This window comes from Hyperoodon ampullatus, assembly GCF_949752795.1.
Source record: "Hyperoodon ampullatus genome assembly, chromosome: 10".
Lineage (NCBI taxonomy): Eukaryota > Metazoa > Chordata > Mammalia > Artiodactyla > Ziphiidae > Hyperoodon > Hyperoodon ampullatus.
The window spans coordinates 91977721-91994410 of NC_136923.1; the positions used below are offsets into that span (position 1 = coordinate 91977721).

Genomic DNA, 16690 nt, shown 5'->3' on the forward strand with positions numbered 1-16690 from the left:
AGTAATAGACTAGAATAAAGGATTTTCAAATCTCTAGAATAAATAATGATCTGAAACCCAATTCTTTTTTTTTTTTTTTTTTTTTGCGGTACGCGGGCCTCTCACTGTTGTGGCCTCTCCCGCTGTGGAGCACAGGCTCCGGACGCGCAGGCTCAGCGGCCATGGCTCACGGGCCCAGCCGCTCCACGGCATGTGGGATCTTCCCGGACCGGGGCAACGAACCCGTGTCCCCTGCATCGGCAGGCGGACTCTCAACCACTGTGCCACCAGGGAAGCCCCCCAATTCATTTGAATTAAGAATAAAAGCAAACCTAGTATCTGTAGACCATAATATGTTCTTCCTGAGGGTTCAGAATAGGAATCAGACATTTAACTGTTTTCACAGAGTCAATGGCAGCTCTAAAGTAAAGAGCAATTAAGAGGCTGGTGAAGGGTCCATAGAGCTTATTCCATCTGGGATTAAAAGGTTATCTTTTTCCCCCAAAGGATCTACTTTCCTTTGATTTAGTGCCTTGGGCATCTTGATATGAATTAATTCTAATTCTGTGTGTCACGTAAATTCCCTTCAACCTCTACACCATTACCCTCTCTCTTTTCCATTCTCAGGACAGATAAGGAAGTTTGAGCTCATTGTGTAGTTACATACCAGGCAGAGAATAAACTAAGGAAGAAGAGAGGATACTATGCCCAAAAGAAAGGGGGTCCTTTCTCTCGTCCTAAAACACCTTCCTCTTTGGTTTCTCGGCCTGAGGCTCTAGGCTTACTGAGTTTTAAAACAGTTCATACAAGAGGAAGAAAGAAGATAGGGAGGAAGAGGAAACTGTTAACATTCTCTTGAAAAGTGGATTGGTTGTTTGAGAACAGACCAGATCATCTTCGGCTTCTGTCCTATGCCATATCATAGAGTCAGAGTGACTTGCTGATTAGGATGACCTTTTTAAGTATATGTTGTATAGTGATAAAGGCTTAAAATAGGTTAATTAATTTGAAAAGAAAATGTTATCAAATATGTCTAAGAGAAAAGTGTTTCCAGACCTGTGTTGGGATCAGAGGAGAAAAAGAAACCTCAGTCCCTGTACCTCTACCAGGTTTGTGTGTAGCATAGCCAGACCCAGGGTCTCCAGGCAAGGCTTCCCAGGCTGGTCTGTGGCAGGCTTGGGGAGGGATGCTTTGAGTTGCTCTCTCTTGCATATCTGCATGTTGATTTGTGGCCACTGAGAAAGCCTGGTGAGTAGTAGGGTTGCTATGTCGTGGCAGCTGCTAAAGCAGTTTTAGAAGGCCTCAGTCACATTACCTCTGCATTGGCATGGAACCCTCTACCTCAGCCATCTGGGATCATGTGTGTTTCTACTTACCACTGACCAACAAGTAGAAATAAGAATTAAACATCTTACTCAGTGTCTTTTAGCAAAAACCCTAGGATATGATTTTATTAAAAAATTGGTGTGTTTCCCAGTTTTCTCTCTCTGGAAAAGATTCGTACACACTCAGTTGGGGCCCTAAAAATGGGTGGTGAGGACCCTATCCTTTCTTTTTTAAACCTAGAGCCTAAATAGAGCAAAAATATATGTATACTGTTTGAGAAATATGTATATTTTTTAATTCTGAGAGAACTTTTCTTCTCTAGCCCTTACGTGTAAGATTTCTTTAAACTCCCTCAAAAAAGATCACCATATTATTCCCTTCCCCTCCCCCCCAGAAGTTCTAGGGCTACGTTAGAAGTTCTAATCCTTTGGAGTATGTCAGTTTTCACTCTGTGGAAAAAGTCTTACCCACCCATGGTCTGCCTTTGTGTAAAAGGGTTTTTTTTAGTAGTCCATTTTCCATTGGACTTTCAAGTTAACATATTTCAGGGACTCTATGTCAGGACTCTATGAAGAAAAGTATTCAACTTTGAAAAAATAATGAATTTGAGAATTTTATATCAGCAAAGAACAGTATTTTTTTTTCAAATCTACTCTTTAACAGAGTACTAATTCTGAGGAAAACACTGGAGGTAAGAGTACAATTTACTACTAAGTTTATTTCCTACCCCAGACAATTAGCTCTGATCTGAGTTCAAAACCCAGTTCTGTTGCTTATTAGCTGTACAATCTTAGGTCAGCTGCTTAGCCTTTCTGAGTCCCAGTTTGTCTCATCTTTGAAATGGGAATGCCATCCACCCTTAAGTTTGTTGCAAGGCTTTCATGAGATGATGCATGCAAAGCGTATAGTGCCTCTACCTGAGATATAGCCAGCAGCCAGTAGAATTATTATTGCTGCTGTGGTTGTCATTTTTCTTAAAACAACTCACCTATATTCTGTGTATCTAGTGATTTTTCAAAGTACTTTCTACTCTGTTTTGTATTATTTAACCCTGTTTTCAAAGCTAACATGCTATTTTCTTTTCCTCTTCTCATATAGAAAACTACTAAAATTTACCTGCTGATTTCACAAATTGATAGGGTCTTCTGGTAAAGTCAGCCAATAGCTATCATGAGGTGATATAAAAATTCCTCTTAATTTCCTTCTCTTATCCTGGAAATTAAAATGAGAGTCAATATATAGAAATGCGACATGAACAGCACTGAATAATAAGCAAGTGTGTGAAGCTCAGGTTAGTCTGAGAATATGAACACATCTCCTAGGTCCCATGTACTTCAGGGAAATATTTACCATTATGGTGATTTGTTTACCATCCAGATTGTCTAACATAGTGTTTCCCTAGAGACAGCATGACTTTCTCTTTTGTGTATGTGGTCAGTGCCTTCCTTAATCTTTCTCTATTACATCCAGGCCATTGTTTGTTACCAGGCTAATGTCCTGCCATAGCCAATTAGCTCTTTAGGACCGAGTCCTGCCTGCACCACAGCCACCACTCATAACAGTCATGGCCCCTTTCAACAAGACCCATTAGTATTTCTAATACCTGTTCACCCACTTGTGTGTTGGTGATCTCTCAATCTGAGAATGCAAAAAATCAGAAATAGTTGCAAGTGAATTGCTTTCTTGACTATTAACGCCTGAGAAATTGCCAGACCGTATGTATCCTCAATCAGTGTTTTCAGACATATGCTGTGATCTGTAAGTTTCCTCTCACATTAGAGAAATTCAGGAGTAATAAATTTGTGGCTAAAATCAGAAATACAAACCCTTTGCCATGTGCTGAAACCAGTGCTAGAAGAGCATTAAAAAGTGACTATCAGAAAACTCACATCTCATGTGGCTCTGTCTTTGAAGTTGCCTTAGCTTTCATTGAGTTTTTCCTCTCGGTGGATAGAATCCCATCTCCCTTTCCCCTGTCATCTGCTTTTCGCAATTGAGTGATCTATCTGAACATTAGGATGAGCTCATCAAATTGAAGAAAGTCACATAGTACATGTGGGGAATGTTTCCCCCCAGGGCATTGATCTAAAATGTTAAGGAAAAGGAAGTGGAGAGGATTTCATCCAACCGGGCCTCTCAGGCCGCTCACAGGCAGCACATTGAAAGGCTCGATTCTGGGGGCGGGGATGGTTTTCACCGAAAGGAACAGCCACGGGCTCCCTGTCGTAGCCACCGCTGAAGGCACCTCGCCTTGTCTCTTGGCTCACCAGACCCAGTTCAAAATGTGGTTCAGGTCCTGGAGAAACAGTACCTGGAAGAAAAGAGGAGCGCCCTTGAGGAGCAGCGGCTCATGTACGAGCGGGAACTGGAGCAGCTCCGCCAGCAGCTGTCCCCGGAGAGGCGGCCCCAGAGCAGCGGCCCTGACCGCCTGGGCTATAGCAGCCAGACAGCTCAGCAGAAAGTGACCCAGTGGGCAGAGGAGAGGTACAAAGGGGAACGGGGGTGGAGGGGCCCAGAGTCAAGGCCCCGGGGTCCTGGGGGAGGGGGTCGTGAGGCATGTCAAGCGGGACAGACCTGGCAAAGAGGGAAATCTTACTCCCGTGTCTGGATTGTTAGCCCTTGCCTTTCCTTTCAGAGATATTATTTATCCTAAGTATGTTTACTGTGATGTTAGTTGCTAAAGATGACACCTGCCCCCTTACCCTTTAATAAAAATGGTACCAAGTTAGAATACCACTGTTTGGTCTTAAAGTAGAGAACATTTGAATAGTTCTTCAGCATAAAACCATTTCTTGTTTTTTATTTCTGTTACTTTGGAACCCATTTAAATACAACTTTAATGTTAAGAAATCTACTAAATGTGATTTTTTTTTACCTTGTGACTTTATTTATATCAGAACTGAGGTGGTGGTGGAGGAAACGGTAGCAAAAACAACCACAATAAGGACAATAAATTATTGCTGAGTTCTCTTGTGGTCTTACCACGGTCTAGGAATGCTGCTTATTTATTTAATGCTCCCAGCAGCACCAAGCCATGGGAGCTGTGCTTTCTGTCTTGTAGCTTGGACAATCATTTTAAATATCTTCCCTCAGTCACCCATTAAGTAAATGAAAAGGCCAGGGTTTGAACCCAGGTCTGTTGATAGTCCATTATCCTGTGTTGTAATAAAAATAATGGCGCCTGACGTTTCTTGAGCGTTTATCACGTGCTGACACTCCATGCAGTCGAAAATCCAAGTATAACTTTACAGTAGGTCCTTGATATCTGCATTCCACATCCACAGATTCAACCAACCATGGATCATAGTGAAAAAAATCTGTATCTCTGTGGCCCTACGCAGTTCAAACCCATGTTGTTCAAGGGTCAGCTGTACTCTTTATTTCATTCAGTGGGTAATTTTTGCATATCCTATGATGGGCCATGCACTTGGTCAGGAATTAGGTGTAGTGACAAGCGAAAAAGACATGGTCCCTGCCCTGGGGGTGCTTACAGCTTCATAGAGGAGACGGACATTATTGGTCAAATAATTACACAAATAAATGAAAAATTGTAACTATGACGAAGGCTACTGAGGCAAAAGATGTGGGGCTGGGTAAACATATAATAGGGTTCGGACCCAGTTAGGCTGTTAGAGAAGCTTTTATCAGGAAGTGCTATTGTGTAGAGTTGAGAAACGAATTTCTGCTGCCACGGAAGTCCCTACTTCTCACCTTTTACCAGCTGAAGAAATCACATAAAACACTTTCTCCTTACTGGCTCCAGATCTCCCCCACCCCAAAGCACAAAGAAGTCGTAATCATTTCTTTTTCCTAAAGGATTGCTTTATTGGGTTTTGTGTGTATGTGTGCATTACCATATCAAAATCTAGTTGTTTTCAAATGTTATATAATTTAAAACATGGTTTGAAGTTAAGTCACCCCACGTGTTTGCTCTTCATCTGTGGTTACCCGTGGAGAGCTCACGGAAACCTGGGGGCAAGAGAGGAGGATGAGAGGTGAATTGGCAAAAATAGCTTGAAAAACAATTGTTTGAGAGGAGTTTTCTACTACTTTCTAACAACATGACTCACTTGGAAAGGGGACTGCCCTTTTCTTTTGGACATTCTCATGTCCTTTTCTGCTGTGCCACAGGGATGAACTCTTCCGCCAAAGCCTGGCAAAACTGCGGGAGCAGCTGGTCAAAGCTAACACCTTGGTGAGGGAGGCTAACTTCTTAGCCGAGGAGATGAGCAGACTCACCGACTACCAGGTGACTCTGCAGATCCCTGCTGCAAACCTCAGTGCCAATAGAAAGGTAAGAATGTTCTCGAAGAAGATGAGAGCGAGAGGTACAACAGTAGATACTGTAAGTGGAACGTGAACCTGGCATTTAAGACATCCTTTAGAGATCTTGGGTATATATATATGCCTTTGGATATTTTATGATAGGAATATGAGAATTTTGGGGGCTAAAAGTCTTGCTAATTTAAATGCTTTCTTTAAAACAGTGAAACTGGGGGAAAAAAAAAAGTGAAACTAGGGAATTCCCTGGCAGTCCAATGGTTAGGACTTAGTGCTTTCACTGCTGTGGTCCTGGGTTCTATCTTTGTTTGGGGAACTAAGATCCTACAAGCCGCTGGTATGGCCAAAAAATAAATGAATGAATGAATGAATGAATGAATGAATGAATAAATAAATAAATAAAACATTGAAACTAGAAATATATATAAGTAATTCCTCCTGCTTTTCTCTTTCATATAAATACCTCCTGAAATGGGGGAATATGCGTATATTTTGGGATAGTACCATTCTGAGAGTGAATTCTTCGAGAAAGGAAGACTCATATGATACCTGTTTTTCATACACAGAAAGATTCTTTGCAGCCATTGGGAAGTTTCCTGTCATTTCAACTTGAAGAAATTTTCATTTAAGCAGAAACTTTGGAAGAAATAATTTTTCATCCATTCATTTTTCCCTCCAGCAAGCGAGCTAGAAACGAGTCAGAGAGTATCTCATCAGTCTTCTTGCATTTTAGTCTTTTGAATGACCAAGTAGTTCTCCTTTGAGAAATTTATTCTAAATCTGTACTTATAGACGTGTTCATAAACATTTATGTGCTTTTGTACCAGGACACTTATCACAGTGGCCTTTGTAATAGCAAAAATTTGAAGCAGCCATGATGTTGACCAAGAGAATAATTAGTCAAGTGAGTGATACATCCCTATAATGGATGGCTGTGTTGCTATGAAAAATCATGTTTATGAAAAATATTTAACCACACAAGAAGGTGAACTGTGGAGAGAGAATTGGGATAGGAAATTTGTATATTTGTTTGGTTCTGATTGTGATAAAAATAAAATGTGTGTGTATGGGTATACAAAGAAGATTGAAAATAAACCAGAATATTCCCTAGGTGATAGGGTTTCATCTTCTTTTGTATACATTATGTGTTTTTTTCCCCAAACTTTCTACTTTATGATAATACATATTGCTTCAACAATCCAAAAGAGTTATAACAAGATGTGTTATGTTTGTTTTTTGTTTTTGTTTTCCTTCATTCTGCAGAGAGGAGCGATAGTGAGCGAGCCAGCTATTCAAGTGAGGAGGAAAGGAAAGAGCACCCAAGTGTGGACCATCGAGAAGCTGGAGAATAAATTAATTGATATGCGAGACCTTTATCAAGAATGGAAGGAGAAGGTTCCAGAGGTAAGAGGGACAAAATGTAAAGGAGCTTTGGTTGTGTTAAAAGGACAAGAATATAAGTGATTTAATTGTCAGAACACACATATGTGCGTCAGTGAATATCTGTAGTGCTACTTGGGACATTTATATTAGAAATGTAAAGTGAAAGTGACCTTGAAAGAATCAATTGGATCGGTCATAAAACATGTGATCCCCACTCAGATAGGAACTAAATGAAGAGAACACATAGCATGTTCTTATTGGGTTGCTACTACATTTCAAGTGAAGTGAAGTAGGACAAAGTGAATTTGTGCTATTTCGTCAATGCTGTTAAAAATCAGCTTAGGGGCTTCCCTGGTGGCGCAGTGGTTGAGAGTCCGCCTGCCGATGCAGGGGACACGGGTTCGTGCCTCGGTCCGGGAAGATCCCACATGCCGCGGAGCAGCTGGGCCCGTGAGCCATGGCCGCTGAGCCTGCGCGTCCGGAGCCTGTGCTCCGCAACGGGAGAGGCCACAACAGTGAGAGGCCCGCGTATAGAAAAAAAAAAAAAAAAAAAAAAAAAATCAGCTTAAATGGAGCCAGTGTGGATTTTGTATTCATTAGCATATGTTCATGCTCCCCTGGCTGTGTTCATGGCTAAGTAGATGCTAAGAATAATTTTAGAAAGCATGATCCATTTTTTCTACATTAGTAATGGAAAAAAAGATTCAGTGAAGGAAATGAGGCAAAGCACTGGGAATGAAACCTTGCAGGTTGGGTGTGATAGGGAAGACGGGGTGTGATAGGTGGGGCTGTAACCAAAGAAGAGCTCTCCCTGCCCTTATGTCACTTAACAAGCCCCTCCCGTGGGATAGTTCTGTTTTATTCGTGTGACATGATTCTATTTTTACTTCTTCTTAATTTATTTGGATAAGTGCTTTCTTTTTAAAACGTTTTAAAATGCTGGTTTTAAATAGTATTGTTTAAGTTGATGTTTTGTTTCCTACTCGCCTTCCCCCCGCCTCTCCTACCATTCAGACAAAGCGAGTCTACGGGAAACGAGGTGACCCTTTCTATGAAGCCCAAGAGAATCACAACCTAATTGGCGTGGCTAATGTGTTCTTGGAGTGTCTGTTCTGTGATGTGAAACTTCTGTATGCAGTTCCTATCATCAGCCAGCAGGGGGAGGTAAGGACAAGCCAGCCTCTGAGAAAATGGCCGTGGTTCAAGGTTTTTGTTTTTTTTTAACATCTTTATTGGAGTATAATTGCTTCAGTGTTGTGTTAATTTCTGCTGTACAACAAAGTGAATCAGCTACATGTATAGATGTACCACCATATCCCCTCCCTCTTTTTTTTTTTTTTTGCGGTACGTGGGCCTCTCACTGTTGTGGTCTCTCCCGTTACGGAGCACAGGCTCCGGACGCGCAGGCTCAGCGGCCATGGCTCACGGGCCCAGCCGCTCCGCGGCACGTGGGATCCTCCCGGACCGGGGCACGAACCCGTGTCCCCTGCATCGGCAGGCAGACTCTCAACCACTGCGCCACCAGGGAAGCCGCTCCCCTCCCTCTTGAGCCTCCCTCCCACCCTCCCTATCCCACCCCTCTAGGTCATCACAAAGCACGGAGCTCAAGTTCGTTTTTTGTTTTTTAATTCGATTTAAGTTCTGTTCTTGAGGTAGATCAAGAAACTAGGGTGAAGCATCAGGATCACATTCTTCTTTCTCTACTACTATCAAAAGAAACTATCAAAATTAAGGCATGGTTTTAAAAGATTATTAGAACATGTTTCTTATTTGTGGTTCACAAGTATTTTCTTTGTTTTAATCACATTCGAAATCTTTTGGAAACCAGATTCAGCTCTGTGCCCCGTAGTGATTTCTCTCTGAATCTCTCACCTCTGTAGTACACTTTAACTCCTTCCTGGCCCTAAGTGGTCTTTACAAGATACAACTTGGGAGGATTATTTTGAAATTCTAAAATATTCAAAGAAAACAAGCTTAAGCATCCCACTGTTACCTCCTCTTTTTAAAAAAAATGCCCCTCATATTTCATTTATTTCATTATATTGGCCTTCTGTCAGCCTGAAACATTTCAGAAAATGTTCAAGTTCAAACTTTTTTATATTATCCACTTTGTCAACTGACGTTTTCATTTTAAAGTTGGTGACATCCTTATTTCCTAGCTTATCCTTCAATAACATGCAAACTTGGAAATACTAAGTAATTTTTTGTGATTCTTAGAACAGACTAAGAATAGGGTGCCATTCTGCCCAAAGTGAACCCAGAAAATAGACCCTAGATTCCCAGTTGTGATGTGTAAGTACACAGCTCACATTCCACATGTAGTAACCCACCTGTGGACATTATGCTCTAGGAAAATAGTGGGCTAAGTTGCTTTTTCCCATGTTAAAAATGGACACAACTCCTATGGCAAAGAGATTTAGTGGCTGAGTCCCTAGTCAGGGTTTCTTAAGCTAGGGTCCATGGTGGGCTTTGAGTATTTCGTTAATCCCCTGAAATTATACTAAAAATGTATTAGGGTCTCAAAAAACGTTGGGGAAAAAAAGCTTAAGGGCCACTGTCTTCTAACCGTTTTCTCATATTTCCTTTCTTCCCCTTCTCTTGCTCCTTCCTCCGTATTTGTCTCACTTGTCAAATACCGTCAACTAGTTTCTCTCGGGTCCTGGCTGTCAGAGCCAATTGCTCTGTGGAAGTTAGATCTGAGCTACTTTTAAAAATAAGCCTCACTATGTAAGATGACACTGTAGTGCCAGAGCATGTGTCCCCTTCACAAGTCCAGTCATTATGACCTAAAACTGTGTTGCCAAAGAAAACTTGGCCAGTTACCACACTCTGAGAATGCAAAGGTCAGGGTCATTCCTATCCTTAAATCAGTTCTGTGAAACCAGCTATAAGAGAGACACTGCTAAACTAGGACCAATGCAGAGATCCACCAGGATATTCTGGAAACATAAGTTCCCCCCACCCCCCCCTTTTTTTTTTTAGAAAAACAGTCTTAAAGAAACTGTTTCCTTATAACTTGGTGGCTTTGTATTTGTCGCTCCTCCTGGAGTAGGTCTCACCCCCTCACCCTTCTCCCAGCCCTAGGGTTACTTCCATTCTCATTCTCTGCTCCCAAGAGGGTAGGGGAGAGGCTCCATGAGCCCAGTGGCCATGACTGGTTTACTGTTGTAAACACAGCACTTAGTACAGTTCCTGGCACACACTCGATTCTCAGTAAATATTTGAGTGGATAAATTTATCTCCTAACAACCTGCATGTATCTCTATTAGAACAGCTAGTTTACACTGGGTTTTTATTTACTTATTTGTTTATTTATTGGCTGCTTTGGGTCTTTGTTGCTGCACGCGGACTTTCTCTAGTTGCGGCGAGCGGGAGCTACACTTCGTTGCGGTGCGTGGGCTTCTCATTGCGGTGGCTTCTCTTGTTGCAGAGCACGGGCCCTAGAGCACGCGGGCTTTAGTAGTTGCAGCACACGGGCTCAGTAGTTGTGGCTCCTGGGCTCTAGAGCACAGGCTCAGTAGTTGTGGCACACGGGCTTAGTTGCTCCGTGGCATGTTGGATCTTCCCGGACCAGGGCTCAAACGTGTGTCCCTTGCATTGGCAGGCGGATTCTTAACCACTGCACCACCAGGGAAGCCCCCTACACTGGGTTTTTAATTCTGTGTCTTTCCCCACTTGACTGTGAGTGCCCAGACAGCAGAGCCTGTGTCTTTTTATCGTGGTGTTCCCACGATGCCAGGTATCTGCTCAAATGAGTAAATGAATGAATATGTGAATGAGGGAAATAGATAACTCCAGGTAGAATGTGATAGCTGCCTTTTTGCTGTTCATGGGCTGTCCTGTAGAAGAAGGGTAAGAATGAAGATGACTCCGGGAGGCAAGGTACAAAGGCAAATTTGGCTCAAAGTAAGGCAGGGTGATTACAGGGCAGGCGATGGAGTGGGCTGGCTCTGGAAGTACTGAGAGCTTCCTGTTGCTGGAGGTAGCCCAGCGATAACAGCGGAGCTGCTCGCCGGAGATGTTGTAGCATGCTTTCCATCTCAGGTCAGAATTTTCCACGGGCTGTCTTTTAACCCCACGGCTCTCTGGTTCCTTGACCCAGGTTGCCGGGCGTCTCCATGTGGAAGTGATGCGAGTTACAGGCGCCGTCCCAGAGCGCGTGGTGGAGGATGACTCCTCGGAGAACTCCAGTGAAAGCGGGAGTCTTGAAGTCGTAGACAGCAGCGGGGAAATCATTCACCGAGTCAAAAAACTGACGTGCCGGGTGAGAGGGCAGGGCTGGGAAGGCTCAGATAAATGCCCTTTTCAATTCAAAACAATTTTATGGAAAATCTTAGGAGTTTTTCATAGAACATGGTAAAAGTTAAACTTTCTGACAATAAATACAATAACAGACAGTACTTTTCCCAGAAGTGCAGCACACTTTCTGATGACAGTTGTATGAAATTTCAGAAGTCTATGTATGTGGCATGCAAGGAGTGCATATTGTTTAGTGAATCATGCTTTTCTAGTAAAGGTCACAGCTGTGTCAGAAACTCGGTCATTAGGAAAGTTTGAGAGGGATGTGTGCATTTGTCACCATGCTCACATGCTGTAGTTATGGAACTATGGTACACATTTCATTACGAGTAGGTAACCCTTAATGAAATATTTTCAGCTGTCAAATGGATGACTGATTTATTTATTTCATCACCTACTCTTAAATTTGAGGTATCTGGATATGAAAAGAATGCATAGTTTGTTTTCTTTATGAGAGTTATGTTTGCATTTTTTTTTCTCTCTCCAGGTAAAAATTAAAGAGGCAACTGGGCTGCCCTTAAACCTCTCAAATTTCGTCTTCTGTCAATACACATTCTGGGACCAATGTGAATCCACAGTGGCTGCCCCAGTAGTGGACCCAGAGGTGCCTTCCCCACAGTCCAAGGATGCCCAGTACACTGTGACCTTCTCTCACTGTAAGGTACAAATGCCATTACAAAATGAGCTACTTGGGAGACAACCGGCCGCGGCTCAGTTCAAAAGTCTACTTGTAACTTAGAGTTTTTTCCCATATGAATGTTTCATAAACATAATAGGTTTATTGAGCTTTTTAAGCTCAAAACGTACTTTAATACAAATTCAGATCATTTCAAAGTGTTTAAAATAAAATCTGGGGACTTCCCTAGTGGCGCAGTGGTTAAGAATCCGCCTGCTAATGCCGGGGACATGGGTTCGAGCCCTGGTCCGGGAAGATCCCACATGCTGTGGAGCAACTAAGCCCGTGTGCCACAACTACTGAGCCCACACACCGCAACTACTGAAGCCCATGCACCTGGAGCCTGTGCTCTGCAACAAGAGAAGCCACTGCAATAAGAACCCCAGGCACCACAATGAAGAGTATCCCCCGCTCGCCGCAACTAGAGAAAGCCCACATGCAGCAACGAAGACCCAATACAGCCAAAAAATAAATAAAATTTAAAATAAATAAATAAAATAAACTGAAAGGCCTCTACCTGAAATCTGTGATGACCAGTGACAATTTGCTGCATATTATGTGTGTGCAAACATATGTTCATACACATATATGGCCAGAGATACACACACTTACTGTCATGCATGCATAACTTTAAAAAGTTTTTTACAAAAATGTGATCACATTTTACAGATTGCAGAATTGCATTTTATTATTTTAATATACGTGAGCATCTAACCATATAAGTTGCTGTAGATATTTTTCATTCTTTTGAATTCTAAGCATAGCATTCTAAAGTCCCGTATGAGCTTTTAAAGATCATACAAAATGAGAGAGGCGAATATATGGTGAATATTGGTTGGACTTATTTTGTGACATCAGCTATTCTTCTGTCTTTCATATCAGGCTGCCAACCAGTCATTTCTGACAGCCAGACTCTAGCCTCTGTGTAATTTTGTTTTTCTTTGGACAATTCTTAATAGATATTCAAGACCTCTTCTTTTCGAAATTGTGCCTATTCTTTCTGGTTCTACAGTTAGAAGACAAATCCATATCACCACCTATAAAATTTCCCATATGTAAAGTCTGTCAAGGTTTTTTTTTTGAAAGGCTAGATTTCTCTTTTTTTTTTTTAATATTTATTTATTTGGTTGCACCAGGTCTTAGTTGTGGTAGGTGGGCTTCTTAGTTGCAGCACACAGGCTTCTTAGTAGTGGCATGCATGTGGGATCTAGTTCCCTGACCAGGGATCAAACCCAGACCCCCTGCATTGGGAGCATGGAGTCTTATCCACGGTGCCACTGGGGAAGTCCCTGTCAAGTTTTTATTTATTTGTTTTTTAAAGATCTTTTTTGATGTGGACCATTTTTAAAGTCTTTATTGAATTTATTACAATATTGCTTCTGTTTTATGTTTTGGTTTTTTGGCCCCAAGGCATGTGGGATCTTAGCTCCCCGACCAGGGCTCGGACTCGCACCCCCTGCGTTGCAAGGTGAAGTCTTAACCACAGGACTACCAGGGAAGTCCCCTGTCAAGTCTTTATTTTTATGAGAATAGCCCACTTTTTATTTTTACCTGTATTCACCAAGTCTGTTTCTTAGTTCTTTATTAATCTGTTGTTGTTGTTATGGTTCTCTGAATACTCTTTTAAATATTCCCCATCTTTCTTTGGATCCAAAAAGCTGCTTATTTAGAAGGATGAAACCTGGATTTTAAGTACATCCTAGTTAACAACTGGTTGAATAGATGCTAGTCTCAGAGACCTTGGACTCACTGTGTGACCTTGGGGTTTTTTGGGGTTTTTTTTAACCTCTAAAATGCGTAGTTTGTGCTAATTGGTCATGATGTTTATTTTCCTTTTAAAATTCTGGCTCTGTCTCCAAATAAAATAAGAAGGTAGGTAGTATAAGGTTAAACCAATACAGCACAGCCCTTTCGAGAAATTAGTCACCTGAGATTCCACTGAGATGCTAGTGGGAAGGAAATCCACATGGTTCCTTGCCTGCTGCTTTGTTCCAGGTGATTGCCTCACTGCTCCGTCTATTCAGCATCCATTTCCTCATGCTCCTCTGTTTGTATTTCACAACAAAGCGTTGGAGTGGGAGGGTTGAAGAGCAAGAGTGCAGAATCTTGGAGATAATCGTATAAAATTTAATTCTGTTTTGGTCTTCTAAGCCATAGCAAGGAACAATCAGAAGTTCCCCCCCTTTTTTTTTTTTTTGCTGTGCTGATTGGTCTCTTCCGGCGGAAAGTCAGAGTGGTCCCAGGGAAAAGAGAGTCCCAGGGGGAAGGGAAGACAGGTTCAGCTCTGCAGCCAACAAGCCGTGCGACGTGGGGCTGCTGCTTTCCTCAGGGTCCTCGTTTATTAAAGAAAGGAGTTCAATTAAATTACCTCAGGATATCACTTCCCATCTAATATTCTGGTTTCTTTGCGGTTTTCTGTGAAACAGCAGCGATGGTTTTAAGGTTGGGATCAGGCTAGTGTACTCTGAAATGAATCTGTATACAGCTGAAAGTTAAAAAGGAAATTTCACAGATTCCTTTCTGCCTAACTCCTGTTGCTGTTTCGTCTCCCCCGCATATCCCAGGACTACGTGGTGAGTGTAACGGAAGAATTCCTGGAGTTCATTTCAGACGGAGCACTGGCCATCGAAGTATGGGGCCACCGGTGCACCGGGAATGGCAGCTCTGTCTGGGAAGTCGATTCCCTTCATGCTAAGACAAGAACGTTGCATGACAGGTTTGTGCTTGGCTGAGGGCTTTAGATGCAGGGTCAAGGCTCACCCTTGGACAGTGGTTGAAGAATAAAGACTCTCTGAGCCTGTTTCCTCCTTTGTGAATGGGAATGATGAAAGGAACTACCAGGCTCTGGAAAAATTCGATGGGGGAAGGAGAGTCTTTTCAACAATTGAGACTGAAACATCTGTGTACCTTTATGGAAAAAAACAACCTTGATCTTAATTCACATGATACACAACACTTAATTTGAGATGGAGCATGACTTTAAATGTAAAAGATAAAACTATAAAGCTTATAGAAGAAAACAGAAGGGTATCTTCTTTTAAAGTTGATCATTTGCCTCTTCCGTGACCCAGCAATCCCACTCCTAAGTATTTACCCAAGACAAATGAGAACCTAAGTCCATAAGCAGCCTGGTACATGAATGTTTATGGCAGTTCTATTCATGATATCCCCCAAACTGTAAACAACCCGATGTCCTTCAGTGTGAGAATGTTTGATAAACAAATTGTGTTATTAGTCATATAATAGAATATTACTCAACAATAAAAAAGGACTCCGTCCCACTCTTACATATTGTGGATGAATCTCACAAACATTGTTCTGAATCAAAGGAGCCAGGCCTAGAAGAGTACAATACTGCCTGATTCCATCTATATGAAATTCTAGAGCAGGTAAAACTAATCTGTGAGGTTACACAGCTGCTGCAGGTGGTGTGGGGATTGAGTGGGAAGGGGCCTGAGCAAACCTGCTGTGGTGATGGCAGGGTGTATGCACAGGTGTATGCATTTGTCACGGTCCCTCCAAGTCTATGCCTGAGATCTGGACAGTTCACTGCCTATAAGGTATACATCAATAAAATACATGAAAAGAACCTATACCACAGGATTGTTTAGAGTGTTAAACAAGAAAATAATTTATGTGACACACAGAGCACAGTGCCTTATGAATAGTAAGTGCTCAGGGACTGGGGGCTTCTTCTTGTTGCTAATAATGTCCTGGACAATGACATGGTCGTTTGTTGGAATGTGTTTCTGCAGGTGGAACGAGGTTACTCGCAGAATAGAGATGTGGATCTCCATACTAGAGCTGAATGAGCTGGGGGAGTACGCTGCTGTGGAGCTTCACCAGGCAAAAGATGTCAACACAGGAGGTGTCTTTCAACTCAGACAGGTACTAGGTTTGTCTTTGCTTGTTTCTCGTGTTTTCTCCCTGTCCCACTCTTACAGTTTCTGGAATTTTCTAGTTATTTGCCTCTTTGTTCCCTAATTCTTTCCCCTTCCTTGGTCCTCTTCCCCCATCCCTCCCCATCCCCATCCCTGGCCCCCATTTCCGCATCACACCCCCGCCCCTGCAGGGTCATTCCCGGAGAGTGCAAGTCACAGTGAAGCCTGTCCAGCGTTCTGGGACACTGCCACTCATGGTCGAAGCTATCTTGTCCATCTCCATTGGCTGCGTGACTGCCAGGTCCACCAAGCTCCAGAGAGGGCTGGACAGTTACCAGGTGAGACCAACAGATTGCAAACAGTATTTAACAAAGATTGGTTAGTGCAGAATTAAGGTGGTCAGTGGTCTGTGACGGAGACCTGTTCAGGAATATAACTGAACTCCTTGCCTTAAGCATGTATCGGCCTCGGCCACCCCATCCATATTTCCATCCGTTGCCTTTTTGCTAGGTTTAAATTATTGTATTGGCTTAGTGCCGATTAATAATAATTTTATTTATAAACACACATCAGTGCTACAGTGCTCCTTTACTTTAGGCAGGATTTATTTTATATCTGGCCCAAATTATGTTGGGTGTTTGATATTGCTGGCTTTGGCCTGATCCACTTTTATTGATAGAAAGTTGCCCCCATACACTGGCATACTTAACCAGCTCTCTGAAAGCTTTACTTTTTTTTTTTAATTGAAAGTTGTCCTCATGATCATTTTTGTTCATTAAATCTCCTTTTGCTAAACCTTCTTTTCTCACTTAAAAAAAATTAAAAGATGGAACCAGCTAAGAATTCATCTTATTTACCAGTCACA

The 16690-nt window shown here is 42.2% G+C and overlaps 1 protein-coding gene across 1 annotated transcript in view; it reads left to right on the plus strand.

Annotated features, from left to right (window-relative positions):
* KIF13A (kinesin family member 13A) overlaps positions 1-16690 on the plus strand; it is a 217177-nt gene that overhangs the window by 175822 nt on the left and 24665 nt on the right. The window contains 9 exon segments of the mRNA XM_079712079.1: positions 3576-3789; positions 5437-5599; positions 6850-6990; positions 7984-8133; positions 11072-11233; positions 11756-11929; positions 14509-14660; positions 15700-15832; positions 16017-16163. Coding sequence (XP_079568205.1) covers positions 3576-3789; positions 5437-5599; positions 6850-6990; positions 7984-8133; positions 11072-11233; positions 11756-11929; positions 14509-14660; positions 15700-15832; positions 16017-16163 — 1436 coding nt within the window.